Below are 22841 nucleotides of genomic sequence, written 5' to 3'. Positions count from 1 at the left end.
GAGGGAATACTTCTGTTTTGCAATGAACTGTAGAGATTTCATATTTCAAAAATGTAATATGAAACTCTTGCATAGAGGTGGTCCAAGTCTTTCATGTAACAACTCAGTTCAGGCTGCAAGTTGGATCAGACCTGCTTCTGGAAAASCATAGTCATGCTCAGGATGGCAAAAATACTAGCACTGTCTAAAATGGTTGAGAGTTAATTGTGATTGAAGAAATGGTGGGCCACCTGTGACCACTCAGGGGGTAGGAAATTGGCTGGATGTCACACCCAAAGAGTCACGTTCAATGGCTTAATGGTCAAATGGAGACCAATGACAGGTCCAACCCTTAGAGGTTGGTGCTGGGGCCAGCACTGGAACATCCTGGTGACACTCACAGTGGGATTGAGACCACCTTCAGCAAGCTGTGGATAACACAGAGCTGTGTGGTACACAGGAGGGAAGAGATAGTGATAGGCTTTAGAGGGGAGCCTGTGTGAACTCTTTCACAAGGACATGAAGCCATGACAAGGGGGAATGAGTTGAAACTGCAAGAGGATAGGTTTAGATTAGAGATCAGAAAGAAATTCTTTATGTGAGGGTGGTGAGGCAGTCAACAGGTTGCCCAGTGAAGTGATGGATGCTCCATCCCTGGAAATGTTCCAAGCTAGGCTGCAGAGGGCCCTGAGCAACCTGGTTTAGTGTGGCATCCCTGCACATGGCAGAGGGGTTGGGACTAGATGACCTTTAAGGTCGCTTCCAACCCAAACCATTCTGTGATACCTGGAGTAAATGTACTGGAGAAGAAAGAAGGAGTTTTATAGCAAAAGGCTTTACACATCTTAACTTCCTTCAGCCCAGGTGACAGTGTTTTGTGGAGACAGGTGACTCTTTCTCCACAGTTTACAAATCATCTGCAACACTAAGCTCGGTAGGATGAATTCTGACCCCAGTTACACCTCCATGAGGAAAACAACTTCCAATATCACTTTCTGTCAGAATTTAAGAATGAACAGTTTATCAGTCCTGCACGGCAAAACAGAATGTGCTACAGTTCTGCTAGCTTTACAGAGCAAATAATGTGAATGAGGGAATTCACAATCAACTATTCACAATCTCTGCTCTACAGTATTTATTTTAACATCAATAAAATTGACTAAAAAATTCAAGTATCTGTAACATTGCAAGAGTTTATGATTTTATACATAAATAAATACTATTTGGAATATAAACACCTAATTTCCTTCTGAACTCTGCCAAACATTTTGCAATATCAAATTTAGCAATTACTGTAAGAGAATGACTTCATCCGTCTTTAATTTCTCATTATTTACTTTAATGTCATGTCCATTCTTAATGAAATATTTAAAGAAACTCCTCTTTTTCTATATTAATCACTATTTAATATTGTTTTTAATTTTAGTTTTAGGTAAACATAGTAATTAATAAACATGTATTTATAACAATACAAACCTATTCAGTGCACTTGCCACAAATCTTCCACTTTTGATAATTTTGTCTTGTTTTAAATTTAATTTACTTCTGCACTATTCTTTATGAAATACTCTTTTTAAAACAGATGTACACACTGAATTGATTAGAATGATGGCCAGATCTCGAGTGGATATAATGAAACTAGAAATCCTCAAGGCATATAACTATTGTGAAAGTTTTCCTTAACTTGTTCTACTTTGTATTTAAGAACTTCAACAGGCACTATGGCTAATACATAGATTGAGGTATTTGAGATTCTTGACAATTGTCTCCATTCCCAACCAACTTAAAAAACTTTGCTTAATTAATTTTTTCAATTCACTATTCCAAATCATTGACATTGACAGGTGACACGATATATGATATGATAAACAGAGAATATAGAATTCCTGAATGAAGCAAATCATCATTAATCCTTTGCCATTATTTAGACTGATTACAATTTACCTCAAGACCTCACATTCATGCACAAAGAAGCATTATTCAGTTACAGTTAAATAGGAAAAAAAACCAGAAGGACATTTCTTTTCAGCTTCTTTCACAAAGACCAAAGGTATCACTGTTATAATTTTCATGTGCAAAAACACAGTGTCTCTGTTGGATGAGAACTTGAAACATATTAAGAAGCAGAATAAACAAATCTTTCTCATTTGGACCTTAAGAAATACTAACCCAACACATTATAAGTTATGAAAATCCATTAAGGTGTTTCTACAAACAAAGGTGTAAAACTTGGGAAAAAGTCATTATAAGCAAGATTCCTCCTCCTGTAGGTCTGCATGGCTACACAGCTCAGACTGCACTGAATCACTTTGTACTAAAATTTTATTTCCAGTGCTGGTTAAGTGTACAACCACAGAGACTGATACTGTTATCAACTGATACCAACCATACTTCTATGAACAAGAAGAAAATGCCTTCCTAACTTAGAGGAAAACAACATTTTTTTAAACTTTCTATAACTGCATGGCAAAATTCTAACTAGAAACTTCCTCTCTTCCCCTGAAAACAGTTAATTCAAGAATAATATCAACAGCAAATGGTATTGAGAATCCATCAAGAACAACTCCAGTTTTTCAAGCAATATGATGAGAGAAATACTAGAAGAAACATTTAAAGAAACTTCTGTGCAGTAAGATTCTCAATTTAGTGTGGCAGAAAAACTCTGGAGGGGGATCCTTCACTTTTCTTATCAATAAAACAAAGAGCAATTCAAGAATTATTTAATGAAATTTTTCTTTGCAGGCATTTGTATGTAAATTCTGTGCTTGTTTAGAGGATATTTTCCTTTATCTGATTGGTTAGAAATGTTTCTTGGTACAACTGAAAAGAAAATCTAGGCAGCAGCTTCCATTAAAGTAGTCAGGAAAACAACTGACTGCTTTTCATCTTGAGTGACAAACTGTAATCAAGCAATTGTTTTTTTAAAAGAAAAATGAGTTCTTGGCCAGGTAAGTTGTCAGGACCGCAAATTTGGGGATGCATGTTTTAGGATAACTAACTTTAAAAAAAAAGTGTACCTATTTGTAAAAACAAAATATTAGCCTTAAGGAAAAGAATGATTTATTACTTACATTCAAAAGTTTCTTCACTCTCGTTGTCTTCATCAGAACTGATTTCAGCATATTTTGGTTTCTCATTAACTGTGCTACGTTTGCGCTTGTTCATTTTCACACGTTCACAAAGTGGCATGGTGGATTCAATTTCTGCCAGTAGCTCAGGAGGCAACTCCTTTAACACTGACTGATCTATGCTACCTATTAGTGGAGAGGAAGAACAGCAAATGTGAACCTGAAGATAAAAAGAGGGCCCAACACTACCATCCTTTCCCAGGAACCAATGGCAGGATAACGACTAATAATACCACAGTTAGATACACCTGAATGTATTTGACAGCCTTTTTTCAAAGCTCACACTACAATTAGAAATTAGCACAATAAATTACACATGTATTTCCTTCAATAAAACATTTTGTCTGTCATATAAATTAATTACTTTTGTAGAATTATATCCCTGCTCTATCCACAAAGTTCAGATTTATTTCAGTTCATCCTCTGAATTTATCAGGTTTTCTAAGAGTTGTAAACAAATTATGGATTCTTAGTGCCTTACTCCATCTCTGTTTACTATAATTCAGAATAATCACTGTACACAAGACAGCAATATTCCCTGTTCCAGTAAAGGACAACATGTGACAAAACTTCTGGGATCATATCCCTAAATACAGACTAAATCATTGACAACCCAGCTTTTGCTTCAGGCTTTTTCTTACCTCCTACTGGCAGTATTATAATGCAACACAAATATTTGCTCAATTTTGTTACAAAATGAACTTGAAAAATTTTTATTTAATACAAACAGCTAGCTGAACCACAAATCAATAATAGATAGGTAGACAATATGACACCATTCTCATCATTATGAAACCAAGATTAAACCCATGTGCAGTCCAAATGAAGGAGATTTGCAGGCAAAATTTTTGTAACTGACACAAGGAAAACAAATTCAAAATTATTTCTGGGGGGTTTGTTCATTTGATGTCTTATCTTTATTTATTGAAGAACCTATTGCACAGATTTGCAGACTATGAGACTAAACTACATTGTCAATCTTTTTTCCAGAAACAGAACAAATATCTTTGTCATAAGCTCCTCTCTCTCCTTCCAATGCATACTATATTATTTAGAGAGGAAATCACTTTAAATTGCTATATATACACATTCCTCAAAAAAAAAACCTATCTTCTGAATGATAATATACTTTTAAATTGCATTCACTACATCACTACCCTAACTTCCAAAAGCTTATTTCCATTTTTGTGCTAATATTCTAACTTCTAATCCAAGACAGTCTTTAGATTTTTGATTTTTCTCTTTAAACAGCATTAATTTGAGATGAGATTCCAGGTTGAAAATGTATTCTGAAAATTGTCTCATTTAAGTGCATTTTAAAAACAACTTAACTTCAAATATTGGAGGTTTTGAAGAGATGTAAGGAAATATATACGAAGTAAAGTGATAGCTAAAGTTGTCCTTGCTTCCTCCACATTGTGCTATTAACTATTTGTGTTGTGTTGCCATTCTTACACAACCACCATGTGCTAAAGTTGCCTAAATTCTCAATATTGCTTTGGAAAATGCTGTAAAACATTTCACACTATGGCTGACCATGTTTCTTAGTTAATGATTGTGGGCAGTACACTTGACTTCAGACAGGTGGAAGTATGCCAGCATGGGCAGACCATTTCCTCTGTGTGTACCAGCTGACTCGTAGGTCAGCCAGGTCCAGTCTCGATGCTGCAGAGCTGTGCATCTGAGCAGTGGTGTCCCCACACTTTTTGTGCCTATATAGTGCATGAGGAGCTTACATCTAGCCCCAGAATACAGAAAAATTAACATATACAAGTTTTAAGACAATTTCCACAGATAAAATGGATAGAAGGCCATACATCCTGGTTCTCTTATACATATTTTCAATTTTACACCCCTTGGTAATTTCATTAAAAATCAGCAGGACTACACACATAGCATAAAGTCTACAGTAGATCTGGTCAAATAAAAATACTGCAGAAGACAGCTACAAGTCAATGAAGTAAAGTTGCACTAAATCCTCAAACAGCAAAAAAACCTCACAGGTTATTCTATCCTCTCCTAGGAGTATATATTCTTGCTTTCTTTTCTTACTTATTTTTCATTTTGTACTCATTCTTTAACTATAAATCAAATCTCACGGCATTCATCAGAAATAAGTGGGAAAAAAATTACTATTTTAAATATTTGTGAAACCAATTTTATTTTCATCTCAAAAGTTTCAAATTTCTATTTCTCCAGTGCTAAATTCAATTACTGCTTGATTTGCACTCCCTCTTGTTACAGATATTTCAGATTCCAGTATAAGCTTACCCATTTTTATTTTATTAGGAAATAGGTAAAGCTTACTTTATTCAAGTAGGGAACAGCAAAAAAGAGAACAAATAGAATTATTATAAAGCTCTCCATACACTATCATTGAAGCTTTTCTTTCTGTCAAAATGTTCCCTGAAGCGTGCCACATACCCAGTTTCCTTAGCTGCTGAGGATTGTAAACAACTTAATCTGTAGAGTTTTACTTATGCAGTATAAAAGAGTTAATCATGACTGTACATATATGTACAACTTTAATATACACAGAGAAGAACTTTTCCTTTCTGAAGAAAATCAGGGATATTCTGTGCTTTTGTCAAGAGCTTGTTAAGATTTATTTTACCCTAATAATTATGTTACCTTGAGTCAGGGCAGCCCAAAAGTCACTAGAAATCTTACTCAATTCCTTCTTTAGTATCTCTTATTTTACAATGAAGGCACTGTTTATTTGTTCAGGGTAGTAAAGAAATACAAGAATCCAATTCACCATAAGAATCCAGTCACATGGCAACAAGAATTAGTTTATAAAACACATCCTAATGTCTTTTCAGTTTATGGGAAACTTTTCTAAAACAGTTAGCAGAATATACAATGCAAACCTCTTTGAAATCTACAAATCCAGGTATAATCACTTTCAATTTTCCAATTCTTTTGCTAAGGTTGGTAAGACTAGTATGTACTTCCATGTCTTCACTTTAATCAGTTACATTTGGCTCTACTGTGCACAGCTTTTTAATAGCAAAGGGAAGGTAACTTTACTAAAAATTTACTCAACAATTTAATAGAATGCCCAAATATTTTGCTGAAGGACTGCTGTGACCAATGGAAAAAAACCCTGCAATTTGTGTGAACAGTGTATACAATATGCCTAAAATGGGACTATAGGTATGCGTACTTTTCAGATATTATTTATACCTAATTTCAAAGCTGCTGCAACTATTAAAGCAAAAACAAAGAAAAAAACCCTGAAGTAAAGWACCATCGTAACAAAACCTTTTTCTTACTGCCAAGAAGAGCGTGCTAACAAACTCCTCATTGGTGAAACTGAAGGAAAGACATAGAAGAACAATTCATCTCACAGAACTGCACACACAAACAGCCACTGCTATAGTGCTTCTCCAAACACATGCACTGCTGTCCACAACTTACATAGAAGTTATTTGCTGGAGAAGAACAAATTATTGGTTTTGCTTCATTGCTACTATCAAAAAGCTTCTAAGAAAACATACTAATGAATCTGCATCTACTACCCCATGACCACTGACCCTCAAAATAACATGTCTTCTCACCAAGCACATCTTTAGAAAATACAGTACAGTTAAAGATCAATCAAAGAATCTCAGTCAGAAATGAACTGGTCTGTAAGCCTGCTCCCATACTTTATTATAGTCTGGGAAGCTTTTCAAAGTGTTTTGTTGTGCAAAGTAGAAAGATTTCTATAAATATACAGAGGGTACAGTATTTCCCATCTCCACATAAGTCTCAAAAAACTAATGGAAAATCACAGCTCTGATTCACAGTTCAGTATTGTGTTTTGTAATTTGTCATGTGTTTCAAATTTGTAGAGCAGCTTTAGGTAATATTTACACATATCTAATCTTTAAGAGGATGTAATATCCCTTAGTGTTCAATCTGCAAGTCAAGTAGATCTTTCTGCTCATTAGTGTTGAATCTGCAAGTCAAGGAGATCATAACTTTCTTCAAGAGAAGTTAAACATTAAAGAAAGGTAGTATCTACATGGACTTTTATTGAGTTCATTCATATGTACAGTACAATCATTTTTTGACACAACAGTGTTCACATTACTTTCACCGGGATTGATATAACAACTTCAACCAAGCACCTAAGGAAAAGAGGATGATTCTTATAAATGCATAGGTGAGCTTTCCAGGAACAGAGAGGCTGTTACTGTCATGAAATCAAACCCAACATAAATAAACCCTTATATTCTCAGTTATGATTTATCTTTGCTTTCCAAAAGCAAACAGACACATGTGGAAAACAGACACATAGTTTAGATCAGATCTTGGTACAATTTCCTATGAACTAATGAGCCATCATGATTAAAATACAGTTAGAAACAAAGCTCTGATTGCTACTTTCATAACTGTAAAAAGCAGTTATTACAGTGGAAACATAAATATTTCTTTGTGGTAATGGYCTGCAATAAGCAAAACTGTAGTTAATGCAAATTCATATTTGTAATCTCTCAATGTATCTTGATTTTAAATGCAACTTTCTCCAACTACAAAGACATTATATGAAAAAACACACAAGGATCTGAGAGGGGAATAATGACACCCCAAATAATGCTTGGGGTGAGGATATGAATCTTTACTTCACATTTCTCAGCGTTTAGCAATTGAAGTGTGAATGCTGAGCTTCTACATTACAGAATTGTCACTCATCTTCAGTTGGACATTAAAAGTAAAACCATACTAACTGCAGCTCAATTTTGCCCTTTTCTTGTTCCTTTTTTGCAGGCATTACCTGCTACTGGACTTTTCCCATTTTGCTGATGACTAGTTTATCCAGTCCTGCTATTATTCTATAAAGGCCAAGCTCACCTTCCTTAAATATCCTCCCTGAGCATTTGATATATGATATTCCTCCCTTATCTAATAAAAGCTTACAGCTTCACTTTCCTCTTATGTCAGGAACATATGTAGGAAGGAAAGTAGTTTCTTTTTGGACTAGCTCAAACAATCTTCAAATCTGTGCTAAATGAAATAAAATAGCCTTATTCCAGAAATTTTTATATTATGCTGCTATCTTGTTGAATAGCCATGTCACTGCAGCTACAAAAGCAGAGACTCACAGGTTAAATCTACAGCAACTACTCAAGGTTGTATTTTAGAGAAAAAAGTAAAAGAGAAAAAAACAAAGGATAAAAGTACTTCCCTACCTTATATAGCTGTTTAGAAGATAAACATCCTTCTAAAATGGTTAACTACTGTTACAGTATAGCATTCAGGCACTGCAATGTAAAGGGCCAGATGAATGCCTGTACACTGATGAAAAGTTAGCTGGTTAAAGCTGAAAATTTTTGGTTCTTTCTCAAGTGTGAAAATTCAATAATGTCTTTTCCACCAGGTTCTCCCTTTAAATGCTCCAGTGTGTTCTTTATATGGTACACTGAGTCTTTGGTGATCAGTCTTCTACACACCAGCTTCGCACTTGTCCAAATAATTTTGTGCCCTGAACATTTTCAAGCACAGAGGGGAAACCCCAATCACTTTCTTAGTGCAATTTAAGTTCTGAGGAGGACACCTCAGCTTATAAAATGGAAGTTCCACTTTAATCTCAACACCCTACTATCAGCTGAAAAACTCATCATCAAATGAATACTGATGGAAATAAAATAAACGGAGTAATACATTTACTCCAGCAGCTTTCCTCTTTCCTCTGTCCTTCACTGTTGTAAAGCCAATGGAAGAGTATACAGCTACATCCTACAAGGATTTATCTAGAAGGATATGACCCTCTACTGAGTGCCTAACCCTCACCTTTTGACTACATTCATGAGTGGATAACTTCAGAGGCCACCTCACACACACTCATGCCAGAATCTGGGTGGGAAACTGAGATGCCCTCACCACCACCCAAGGGTCTATACACACAATTCTCTGCTGCAATGAATTTAGCAGATTGGAGAAAAGTAGTGTGAGGGAGAACTATGTCCTACAATTCATAGAAACTGCTTGAACATATATTTCAAAACAATTTTTCCTCATGTGCCCCAATATTAGCACAAAGGAAAGGCTTCCAGAACAGAAAAAAATTAAAAATCACACTCCCTGCTTTTACTCCAATCCTTAGCTCTAGCCTGGAAAGATGGGACCAGAAAGGGTGGTCAGAGAAGAATTCTGCCATGGCAACAGAATAATTCTATGATACAACCGAATGATGATCATTAACCACAGCTAAGCAGCATAGATTCAAAAAAGAATTTTACAACAGCACAAAACACTTTGCGGCACAATAAAACTTTTAGAAGGAGCGAAGAGATTTCCAAAGCAAACCCTGAAATAACCAGGCAGAGAACTGGGAATATATCCAACACACACTCTCCCAAGATGCCAAGAGAACTCACATTTATATTGGCATCAGTGATGTGCTCAAGCTATCTGATTGCTGAAGCAACTGTAGATACAAGTTTTTTGTTCCTTATTGTCTGCTTTTTGTCTGTACAGAAATTGATTAAAGGAGGCTAGAGCAGTCTTTTTTCCCAAGATGCTGTACAAAAAATAAAATGGGACTCAGAATAGAAAGGAGCAAGGTTAGCAATTGAAATAAATGTAATGCTGCACAAACTCCTTCGTTCTTATGAACCAGTGTTGGGGGTTGCTTTTGGATTTTGCTATCACTGTTTTTATATATATTTATTGAAGTTTAAGACAAATAGTTTTACTGTATAAAGAACTGTATTTAGTACAGTTGCAAAACCCAGCATGTAATTTTCTGTTAATATTCTTCTATTAAAACTCCTCTCAATACTCCAAAGTGGCTCATAAAAAGAGGGAGAGTGACTTTTTACACTGGCAGATAGTGATAAGGAAAGGGAGAAAGTTTTAAATCAAAAGAGGAGAGATTTAGTTTAGATCTTAGAAAGGATTTCTTTACTGAGAAGGTGGTGAGGTACTGGAAGAAGCTTGCCAGACAGGCTGTGGCTGCCCCATCCCCAGAAGTGTTCAAGGCCAGGCTGGATGGGGCTCTTTGCCGCCTGATCCTGTGTAAGGTGCTCCTGCTCATGGCAGAGGGGTGCAATGAGATGATCTTTTAAGATCCTTTCCAACCCAAACCATCCTTTGACCCTATGATGATTAATGTTTGGGATCTGAAATTGATGACTGACGTATCTTCCCAGCCATGTATTCTGATTTTTTGTTAATTGAGCCTGAGAAAAAAGACCTTAATTAAATAAAATCAGATTATTCCTCAGAATTTTTCTTGCTATAAAAGAAAGACTTCCATATAAGGAATACAACACAACCAAGACCTTTGCAGAGAATAAGGAAACAAAAGCCATTATTTTACATCTCATCTGTAACTTCTAGGCACATCAAGATACGCTTTTTTTTCCTTACTGCTGCATGGGAACATTCTCAGTCCTTCTCATTGTAAATACTGCATGAAGCCACTAATTTTGCTTCTTCAAGGTAACTTAATTACATAAGGAACAACAACAAAAAATTGCTTATGTTTTAACTTTAAATTTAAAATACTACAGGAAAACTGATTGGGAGATAATTAAAGAAAATGTATATTCATGGAAAAGTTATTCAATGCAAACAACAGTTAAGTAATTTGAAGGACAAAAAAGATTTCATGTTCTTCTTTTCTATTTGCTGGTAATATTCCCATGGAGCAAAAATAATCTCCAAATTTCAAGTAAACATTTTAAATTTTCTTACATGAAAAGCGTTGCCTAGGACAGCTGAAAATGTTGAGCAACAGAAAAATTAATCTTCCAGAAGCAAATGTGAGGCTTTCTGGTATTTGTGTTTAGTCAAATTTACCCTCTGCCTAGAAGAAAATTCAAACCAAAAATTTCAAGCACATACCCCTGCACATAAGCCAAGATTAACATCTACATTTAGATCTTTAGAAACATGAACAAGTCCGCATTGCATACTGTAATTGACATCAGACAAATTGCTGGGCTACATTTACACATTGCAATGCATTTACACACTGTTGCAAGAATTATTTATGCAAAACAGCCTTATGTATTTCCAGAAGCAAGAGGAACTCAATCAAGCATCCATGTCCATGAACCAAGAGCAGTTTCAGACTTTCAATAAATTGTTCTGACAAATTAGGTAATAAATGTGTACCATATGTATGCCAAAGTAATTTTTCAAAATCTGACTAATTAAACAATGCACTCCTAAATCTGTAAACAGACAAAGCATCGTATTTCAGATTAATCAAAGTATAATGAAACTAGTGGGTTGGGTCAAATTTATTGTTGCTGCTAAGAACTCGGTATGACACGTGCAAAGTTCACTCATCCGATACAGAGAAGCACTGTAGGACCAAGATTCAAAATATTTGCCTTAGCAGCAAAGTCTAAAGTAGGAAACAAATAATAGGGAAGCAGCCCCAGGCAAAGCCTGGTGGTGAAAATATCATATTACCAGTAACAGATCAACACAAGCAATTACTCCAGTGTGCTGATTCCTGCTGTGTACCAGTACCAGTTTATCCAACATCTACTTAGGAAAAACTAGCCCCAAAAACGAAGGCCCCAGAGAGGATGTACAATGCACATAGAAATCCCAGCTACTTTCTGGAATGGGACAGACACACCATACCTTAAAATTTCTTGCAAGTAGGAACAAACCATTCCAGTGTAAAGCATGTTAGAGAAACCACATCTTCCTAGACTTTAGTAAGTTATATATAGTTTAGACTTTAAACAATGCTTGGAATACTTTTCAAAAAGTGAAACTCTTAATCCAGAAAGGAAAAACAAATAATCAGGGCTAAATGAACAAAGTGCATATTAAAATGCACTGCAAATCCAACATATCTTGAAATACTTCTAATGGCACAAGCATGAGGCAGTCTTGTCGTCCAGTTTAGTTAAGCTGAGAGGAGGTAGTYACCAACATCTCAGAAAAGAGAAAAAGCAGGGAGACTGTAGGATTCTTATGAAAGCCACAGTTGTTTTTCTAATTACAATTAAATTTCAATTTGAAGACAGTTTAGACATTTGATCTGAGAAGAATAATTATAAATTTTCTGCTGTGAATGCTGAAAAAGGGTATTTTTTCCTCTCAAATTTGGTGTAACTTTCTACAGATCCACCAGGGGCAGCTTACACATGCAAGACGGTCAGCAGGTTATTAGTCTGGCCTTGACACATGCAAATGCAATTGCTACCAGGAACTCCAAGACAATGTTTTCAAACTCAGGTTATATGGAACTGAGGATTTTCACAATGCTAACGTTTACAAAAGCACAATTCATGGTAAGCAAGCTGAATTCCAAATTTTCCCTTTACAAGGATAGTATGTTTTTACTCCAGTTATTTCCTTACAGCCCCTCTGATTTCCATGTGACTTTTTCAGGATTAAGAAACTGTTATTTTGGAACTAAATTGGAGTCAACTATAAAATTTGATGTGCTAGCATTCATAAGCAAATTCTGTTCTTACGGAAGTCCTATACAGAAGGACTTAAACAATGTTTAAAATTGGAACTCCCTTTCTGCCCAGTTTTCATATGTACCATAAAGCATCCTTAAGCAGTTCAGCTGTGCTAACTAGAAATCTGTGAGCAGCATCACAAGCTTGATCAACCGAGCCCACACAATCCGGATCCAGCTTTTCATCCTGAAATACTCCCTTTCTTGTCATTCCTTGAAACTCTGTTTCACGAGTGAGACTATTTCCAACAGTGCTAGATCCCAAAAGACAAACTGTCATGTCACACAAATGCCAAATTACAGTTACTATAGGCTCTGAAAAAGTCACCTGGAATTAAAAACAAACAAACCAAAAACCCTAAACCAACCATACAAGCACAGAACACAGAAGAATTCAGAAGCATTGTTTTAATGACATGAAGATGATTAAGCAGTAAAATTTTCAGCTGATCCTGTAAAGAGTATGTATGCAAAGCACCTTCAAAAAATGTCAAATCTTTACTCAAATTTCAGATCAGAGCAGCAGAGAACATAGTATATTTAGGAAGACTAGTAGCGAGCAACAAAATCTTACATCTTCAGTTCTGTGTTGTACAGATCATGAAATCCCATAACAATCTACACAATGGAGGAATAGCATTCAGATCCGATTTTTTTTTTTCCCCTTAAAACAACAAACTCATTTTAGGTGATATTGGAAGATCCAAAAGATGCTTATTTTGCAAAGACAATCCTTCAAACATTATAAACCTACTTAGACATCCCCTTACAAAGCAAGTTACAGTTTCTCTCATTACTCATATTTTAACAAAGAAAAATGTGTCTTGTTCAGAAAGCAGTAACCATGAAACCGGTAACAGCTCCCATCCCAACAAAGCTGATCAGCATAGCTCTAAAATGCAGCAGAGAAGGTGCTCGCTGAAGCTCTGAAAAGAAAGGATAGCAAACATGACCTCCTCATTGCAGGCACAAGGTTAAAGGGAAAGCTGTCATGGATCCCAGAACAACATACATTTGCATTAAAACCAAGATAAAAGGCATTTGCAGATGTCAAAATCAGACAAAGAAAATGTCACAATTCATTCTGACCTGGACAAAACTGGTCACAAGACTTCACCACAAGACCCTGTAACAAAAATACTATGAAAAAAATCTGTAACTTTCCTCTGAGATAGAGTGAACCTTTCAGAAAAATGCTCAAAGATCAGGAGAGAGAGAGAGGGAGAGGAGAAAAGTTTCTTCTTACTCATAAATGCCAAAAGGGACTATTGGAYTGATTCACTATTAACAGTCACATACTATGAGTATCCCTTCCATTCATAACCTGCGTAAAATTTGGTGTTACATTGTCTTTTTGAACTACAATGCAAATAAAGGCATGATTTTAAAATCTAAAATTTACTGAAACAATGCAAAAAGTTGTATATACTTTCAGTTTGCAAAGACTTAATTGTAGCTTAACACAAGTAAATTTTATTGAGTTTTGTAATGCATGGGAATGCATTACAAATGTACAAATGTGATGCCCCCTAAGACAGAATGACCATCTAAATGGTATTTTGAACTAACTGAACAGCCCTATTTTAAACTGCATTTCAGATAAATTACAGTAATGACATCATACATGACAAAGCCAGAAGACATATTCTTGAAGGAGGGATGGATGAGAATGCAAAAAAAGGAAGGACAAGAGATACAAGGGTTATGAAATAAGATAAAGTAAAATATACTAGGCTACGTGGTGTAAGAGGTATGTGAGAAGCTGAATAATGATGCTAAAAGGCAACACTGGAAAAGAATTGCTACAATCTACTATGTAGTATAGGATGAATTAAAAGAAAGTTTATGAAAACCGCATTCCCTAGTGTACTAAAAACTTTAAAACTAAAAACGGCACCAAGTAAAATGTAAACATTATTTCAACTGGAGTGAGGACATTGGGGCAGTTGTATGCATAGATCTACATCAGTTAGCTGTTGACAAATAGACTTTGCCTTATGAAAAGAGAGAACTTTATAAATTATGTACCTTTTCAAACATGTGAGTTCACCTGGTTAATTACCATAATGTTTTCTAGGAAGAAAGTTACCAGGAAAAACATACAGAACTAAATATACACATGAAAAAAAACTGCAATATAAAGATACATTCTCCAAAATCTGCCTGTTGAACACTGAAAACTTGATTTGTAAGATAAAAATAGTTACGTTATTCTTTTCATGAAAACTATTTCTAGTATCATTGTAAGAACCTTATTCTGAATACAACTGCAAAAATTCATATCAAATTCAAACAATTTTTGCCCTGCAAAATATGTGCTATGTTATTTAAAAGTATTCAAGAAAAAGATGACTTGGGAAATAAAAAAAATGCAGAAAAACATTGTAAAGGTTATAAACCTGACTTTAAAATCAAGTCATTGTTCATGTGTGACAGCTACTGGAATCTCACCAAGAGTGATTAAAACCTTTACACATTACTATAACATTCTACAAACACAACCATATATAATACAGATTACAAGAAAAAAGTAATGCAGAAACATTTTGGAAAGCATACGTTCACCGCCTATGGTTCTGAAGACTTTAAAGTAACTGATTTTCTGGACATAGAATTGTGTGAATTCAAAATCTATCCTCCTGAGTCTAGATCTGAGTTCCATCAAAAAGTTATCAGCATTCCCTGTCAAGAGTTTAATCTGAAACCTTCAGATTAAACTGAGAACAAAGATGTCATAATTGTATGGCATCTAGATACCTATTATGAGAAATGGAAATTTTGCCCATTTTGAACCTCAGAAAAGGACAGGAACAATGTTCATATTTCCAGGACAAAGAGAAAATCCTAACAAGGAGGCTAATATTTTGCAATGAATTAATACACATAATGAATTATTATTAAAGCTTTTTAAAGTCGATATAAACAGGTTAGTAGATAGAAAACAGGTATAGAATAAGAAATTCATGATACATGCAACACCTCTTCACAGGTGCACATAAAATAATTGTACATTCACAAAGATGATTTCCACATCATTTTTTATCAGATCGCTGTGTAAGAAAATGTTTTAATCTTGAATTCATTATACACTTGGAAATAGATTCATAAATCATCCTGCACACAGCTGTAAATCTCCCCTCTGGCTTTTGATCTGTCTATTTTAAGACATAACAACTCTATAAACATGACTACATGACAAATATAAATTCTTTGATTGTTTACTGTTGAAAAAAAGGAAACCTAACCATTTAGTAATACTGATTTCCCAAAGTGAAATGATCTATTTCAGTCTGAAACCAAAAATGCCAAAATTATTGCACCAAGAAGAAAAGCAATCTTTTTTTTTACAAAAGTGTTAAACCTGCAGAAGAGACAATCAGTTTAATGTCAAATCTACAAGCTATTCTGAATTATTTCCTATCCATACTACTAATTCGAAAATGTGAGCCAACCTCTCARCTTTCTTCGTTCTGAGTATAAGGGACACTAAAGACAATGATACAGACCTAACTGACTCTTACAGACCTAACTCTAAGTTTATTGTCACAAAGTCTCAAATATGGAACCTACTCAACTGACTTATAATTAGAGTGTTAAAGAAGCAGATGGGACTTCGCAAATATGCTCTTATTACCATCATGTCAAAACATACCTTGGAAAAACCCATTTCACTTCAAATTAAATATGTAGAAGAACTTTAGGGCTTGCATATATAATCTTTCCTATCTCTCCAGATACACTATTTACAGTAGTGGCAGTCCTTTATACAGACACACCTAAATCACGTAAAATTATACATGCAACAGTTACATTTCACTGGATAAATTACCATATTAAACTAACACAGGCGAAATACAGCTTAAGACCATCTAAGTGTTGCCACTTCAAGTACTTGCACTGAAGTAAATATATAATTTCAAGTGCATTTGTATCAAGATTTCCAATAATGACAAGTCATCAGACTAATTTCACTTTATTTCGCAAAATCACTGTATAAGCAAGCATATGAAATATCAAATGTTTGCATTTAATTTCTAACAGCAGAAGCAAAAAATCTACAAGAACACCGGTGTAAAAGATAAAATGCAATTAATATTAAAACAATCTTACCTTTATTAGGTTTGGATGACTTGTTCTTGTTAGGTTTAAAACAAGAGCCCCTTGATTTATCTTCTCTGTCCTTAATAAATTTCTGCACATCATCCAAAGAAAGCTTTTGAAGGACAACTACAGGCTTAGCTCCTTTATTTAGATCTTCAACTAGCCCAATCTTCTCTACTTTGTCTTTCTGTTCACCTCTAAATTCAGTTTTCCTTGACTCCTGAGTAACATTGCCATCTTTATCACGTTTGATTTTTGGAATGACAAAATGTTTTAATGCACCAGATCTTCCCCCCAACAAATAACTGGGAAACTCTGCTTTATTGTCACCATGTGCTTTATTACTATCTACTTTACTCTTATTACCATCCGTCCTTCGTTCATCCTTGCTGTTGGGTGACTTAAAACCAGGTTTATCAGGTCTTGATTTGCTAGAATCCCCTTTACCTTCCTGTTTAATACGAGGGCTGTCAGGTCTTGATTTCTGATCACCAGAAGAAAACCTCGAATCACCAGATTCATGCCTATACTTCCTTTCAAATTTCTCAGGTTTTGAACCATCAGATTTAATACCTAGCTTAGAATCATGTTCACTTTTATTTGAGGATCTCAAATATTCAGGCCTTCTAAGCTTGGATGGATCTCCTCTGTATCTCTCTGACTCCCCCCTGTCCTCAGATCTTTGTTTAAGGCTATCATGATCACGCCTTGGTGTATCAGAAACTGAGCGCCCATCAGGTCTCTGTTTTGTTGGATCAGGTCTACTTTCAGGTTTCATCCTTGAAGGATCAGATTTCACATCTAATTTGTGCCTAGATATTTCAATTTTCTTGTCTGACAAAGGTTTACCGGAGTCTCTCCTATTATCATGTTTGTGTTTTGGTGTTTCAGGCCTTCCTTCACTCTTCTGTTTTGGTGTTTCAGGCCTGCCTTCACTCTTCTGCTTCGGCGTTTCTGGTCTCTGTCGCATTTCCTGTTTGCCATTATTTTGTTTTCCCTCATTTTGTTTCATCTCCATTTGCCTGCTCTCGTTTTGTTTCAATTCTGTCTGTTTGTTCTCATTTTGTTTCATTTCCATTTGTCTGCTTTCATGTTTCAGTTCTAACTGCTTGCTCTCATTGTATTTACTTTCCAACCGTCTGCTCTCATTTTGCTGGAATTCCATTTGTCTGTTTTCATTTTGCTGGATATCTGTCTTTTGACTTTCAAAGTCTGACTTTTTTCTAAAAATTTCTGGATGGTTTTCAGGTTTGAATTTAAGAACTCCAACAGCGTCTTCTTGGGGAACACACACAAACCCATCATTATACTGCTTAATTTCTTCAGGTTTTTTGATGGTGTCCAAATCCTGAGTTACTGTTGCCTGAGAGTCCGCTCTTCCGGCTTGCTGCAGATCAATACTAACCATCAATGCTGGCCTTGCCCCATTTCCTGCAGAGCCTGTCTCCTGAGAAGCTGCTCTGTTTCCTCCAGCAGCACCTCCAGCCTCTGGTGGTTTGTTTTCTTGTTTTCGCTTCTTGAGAGGCTTATCTGCAAGTTAAAAGAGAAAAAAATAATCACAAATTATATATAAAAACTGAAAAAATGTCCAAGGAAGAATGTCCATTCCCCTCCATTTCCCACAATTAATCTTCCTCAGCATGTACATGCACACAAAGCAAAGCCCACTGAATTTAAAGGCAAGACTAGAACTTCTCTAGCTAATACTTTTTCATGTATTCAGACTATCATTCATTTCCAGTCTAGCACAGATGTCAGTTAATCATTACAAAAACCGTCCCACAAAACATAAGAAAGCAAAGGACCTGTGTGCTTCCCAAAAGAGCCACCCAATAAAACAGCTGTGATAAAGATGAAAAAAACCCACCTCATTTAAAAAAGCCCCTCAAATTACTCAATTACACTTGAAGCAGAAGTCTGCAAAGTCAAAGTTAAGGTGTACCTTCACAACTACTTTTTGAGGAATACCACTATAAAGGATTATCTTCTGCAGATTCAACCTGCTTAATTATACATGTACTAAGCAAGGATCTGCAATGACTATGACACAGGTTTTCCCTACTTGGTTCAGTACATGGACTGAAGCTGGACTTCACACGTTTTAGCCAGGGAATACACAAACGAACAAAACTGATAAGGTAACTACTCCACCACTCCATGCTTCTCTTTGAAGCAAAGCAGTACACCAAAGGTTGGAGACTTTACCTTAACACATGCATATTAGGTGGGGGGTGACTAAACACAAAAACCTGAGTATTTTCCCTTTGCAATCACAATGCTTTTAATAGATAAAACAAAAAGTTCACTGATAATTTTCTGTCAGGAACCTAACTCTGCAATAAGCCCTTCAACTTACACTAAAAAGTCATTTGGAACAGAATAGAGAAAAACAGTGAGCCAACGACACATCCTGTAATTTTGTAAAAGTCACAGAAATGAGAAGCACATGGAAGTATCCAAAAGAGTATATTCTATTTAAGTTAAACTACAACCCATTTATATAACCAACACAGAACTCTAAACTAAAAATAACTGCTGCCACAAAAATGAAACACCCTACCTGCACTAAAGCTTATATTCTCATTTCTCAACTATCACTGCATAATTTTTCAAAAAAACAATTACTTTCTCTGTAATCAGAACTTCTGTCTATAAACTTTAAGGAATTACTGAACATAGTTCTATTGTCAAAATGCTTAGACCACAAATGTAACGTAAGAAAAATCCTGTACATTGTGCATACGTTTGTGGTGCTTTATCACCAGATGCAATGAGCCAGCTCTCCTACTTAGAGCAGGACAACAAATGGTAAGGAGGATGGAATCAAGAAATAGGGAATTAATGCCAATGAAAAAAAAACCACACACTCCTCTGAAATTCTAAACCAGAATTGCAAGGTAAGACTACTAATTTCTTGTAAACTTTTTGGAGATTCTTATTAAGAAATACTTGGAAGGATCACCTCTAAGATTAAAATTAGGCTACAGTAACAAGAAGTACCATGGTCAATTTTACCCATCATTTTCATCCTCAAATCTATTTGGCTATCTCTAACTTTTTAACACTCAAAAATTTTGCACTAGATTTAATGGCTGGAAGACAGTAAAGACAGATACAATAAACTCCATGCAGAAACTGATCAACTGTGAATGAAGAACTTTGCAAAGTTCAATAAAAGCATGTAGGAATGACTGCCAACTTTATAATAGACATGCGAAGCAAAATAAATTTTCCAAATCAGAGATGTAGCTTTCTAGCATGGAGATTTTTGCTTTTTCTCTGTTACAGCCACTGCTGGATTCATATGAGGACTTACACAGATTAATTTTTCTACACTATGAATTAAAACAAATATACATACATCCAGACACATTGTTGCCTTACTTCTCAATTAGAACTGTTTCAATTTTGAAAGGTAATTTCAGAAACTTGCGTTCTAATGAGAAAGTTGGTCGGCCTTGACATTTTAGTCTAGAAATGCCAGGATTGAAAAAGGACACTTCACGACACTGAAAAAGTCCTGTAAAGCTCTGATGGTAGATCTAACAGTAGTCTTTAAGACATTGCTGTTACTCATTATCTGCCCCCTTCCTTTAACTGAAGTTATCACCTGTAGCAGAAGGGAACATGCATTCGTATTTCCACAACTACATTTAACTGCCTAACGCATCACAAGGGACTAGTGAAAGTGGTTTGCATTAACCTAACAGGCTGCATGATTCAGTTAAAAGCAAGAAAATGTTTTCCTCTCTTATGCCTATTATAGGAGCAGATGGCCACGAGCTGTGATGTCTTAAGCAGCTGTAGCTGGAGCAACCAAAACTCACCTTTCACAGCCCTTATGCTGAAGGCATGAATAAACAACCAAAACAATTCAAGTAGGGCCAATTTTCTTGCTTGAACTTCTGTAAGTGACCAGGCTCAACATGCTGCTGTTCTTCATCATCCAAAATGTCAAATTGTACGTTGACAATACATAAGGAGATGAACAAATCACAACTTGGCATATATATTCCATCTAAATACATAGATCTTTGGATGCACATTCTTCACTTCTCTTGACAATAGAATACTGATGTGTTAGTAATTAGACCTCTTAGGTCTGAGAAGAAAAGGACACCTTCAAGGCTTTATTTTCTTAGATGACAAGGTGATTGCAGACAGATTCACAGATCACTCACACATTTCTTCTTATTTCCAATGCATCTTGAAGGTGAACCTCAAAACTACACTTGATCWTTATTGCTTTGTTTCTATGAGAATTCTGGATCTAGGACAAAAAAGSTGTCCCGCGTATAAGAAAATATCAGGCTGAACTAGGACAAAAAAGGTAGGATGAATACATAGTACCACTGCCTTCATCAAGCCTAATGATAAAACTCCATTGTATAAGCATAAAAACCTTTTAAGTTGACATGATAGCTGCCAAAGTTTGAAAGCTGAAATATGTCATTGGGGTTTGGAGGCTTTATAAAATCTTGAACTCACTCTCTATATGAGCATTAGAATCAGAGAGGTGAGGAGAGAGCAGTGAGCCTCTGAAAACAGATGTCTTCATATCTTCTTTTTCACAGTCAAATATATGCAAGCTTGCACTTATCTACTTCGTTAAGCCAGAGTCCCAAAATGAACAGATGAACTTTGACAATATCCATTGAAATATACTTCATATATTTCAAGGCATCAGTATCCAAGCTCCATCCACTTCATTCCATAGAAAGTAGCATTTTTTATTATGGGGATCTAGGGCTTTCCCAAATTRTAAGACTACTGTCTTTCTCTCATATCTTAGAGACCCAGATCTAAAGATTGTCGCACTTCGAAAGATGTTGGCTCACAAGTGCTTTAGTCCAAAGTGTGATCAGGATATTTCATCTTCAGTTTTTTAAACAGTATTCATAGTAGAAGGAATATGTAAGTCACAGAAGAGCTTTCTGACTATATAAGAGATTGGGTTCAAGCTTGTAGTTTTCAGATTATTTTCAAAGCCATTATTCACTCCTTCACCTTTCTCTGAGGTTGTAGATATATACAAAATATATCTACTTTTTCCAATTCCTTTAACAAATTTATGGCAGCTCAAAGTACAGTCTGATCCCAGTTACTGTATGTATAAATCCTTCTGACTTGGCAAATTCATAAGAATGTTCTCTTTACATTGCAACATGCTCACTAAAAGGCAGTACCTTGGAACTCAAAGAAAGACCATAAGCTATGTCATACTAAAAGRTAGGAGAGTTGTTCTGTGAAATGAAATGATTCACTGCAGCATAAGAAACAAAACCTTACAGGAATCACAGGCTTGACATAGAAAAAAATTAGCTGGCTTTCCAAGTGGTAATCTCCCACTGTCCTCCTATGAACAGTATTCCTGGAGATAGATTATGGCCTTCACTTTTGGAAATATCTGCATATCAACATTATGAGTACTTTAGGATTTAGAAATTAATTAATCTTTGTGCATAAAATCACATTGCACTGGAATAACCACACACACCTTGAGATACATTTCTGCTGAAACTACAAGRCAATTGTGGCTTGAAGAACATCCATCCTGAAAACACATATGCTTACAAGCCGAGGAAGTGTTAGAAACAGCAGCTGGATGAGAGGAGCTGTATTATACAAGTATCTTTATTCTTTTATTTATCCTAAATAATTTTCCCAAAGCAGCAGCCAAAACATCATTAGTACTCCTCTATATTGCTGCTCCCTCACAAGCCTGATGATTGCCYCCAATACCAGAATAAACTCTTTAAACAACTGAGTATAACTGGATGATACCCTAAAAACTTATAGCACTGCTTGGCCTAGCAAATTGAAATGGGCCTTTTTTAAGTGTGTATGAAAAGGTAGTAAGTCTAAATAATAACCATGAGCATGGTTGTTAAGCTTCCTTTTAGACAATGGTAACACTTCCCTCTATTAATACTGTTTGGTATAATTATAAATAGACATAACAGCAAAGTTTTYGCTTCCCCATTTACACCTTGCAAGGGACTCAGTAGGAGACTTCACATCCAAAATGGTCAAATGTTAATGTTTCCCTCTTGAGAGACATAAATAAGATCAATCCTCTAATGCTGAATTGTAGATGAACCATTTTAATGGTAATTTAAAGTACAAATCCTTGTTTGTGGGTTTTTTTTTTTTTTTTTTAATAAAGCAAAACACGAGTTTTATGGTTTTAAAACTCTAACTCTTCTAAT

General features: G+C 35.5%; 1 protein-coding gene across 7 annotated transcripts in view; it reads right to left on the bottom strand.

Annotated features, from left to right (window-relative positions):
- The window catches only part of NIPBL (NIPBL cohesin loading factor), a 154326-nt gene that overhangs the window by 40623 nt on the left and 90862 nt on the right, over positions 1–22841 (bottom strand). For 5 of the 7 annotated variants that reach the window (XM_057364678.1, XM_057364677.1, XM_057364681.1 and 2 more), the window contains 2 exons: positions 16642–18162; positions 3051–3233 (listed from right to left, as the gene is read on the bottom strand). In XM_057364678.1, the coding sequence (XP_057220661.1) occupies positions 3051–3233; positions 16642–18162 (1704 nt within the window). The remainder of the gene's footprint in view (positions 1–3050; positions 3234–16641; positions 18163–22841) is intronic. The other 2 variants (XM_057364682.1, XM_057364684.1) reach the window with 1 other exon arrangement.

Source organism: Malurus melanocephalus, unplaced genomic scaffold (genome assembly GCF_030028575.1).
Source record: "Malurus melanocephalus ecotype Western Australia unplaced genomic scaffold, MMel_1.1 scaffold_41, whole genome shotgun sequence".
Taxonomy (NCBI): Eukaryota; Metazoa; Chordata; class Aves; order Passeriformes; family Maluridae; genus Malurus; species Malurus melanocephalus.
The sequence above is the reverse complement of the archived record's forward strand: the minus strand, read 5'-3'. Positions and strand labels throughout refer to the sequence as shown.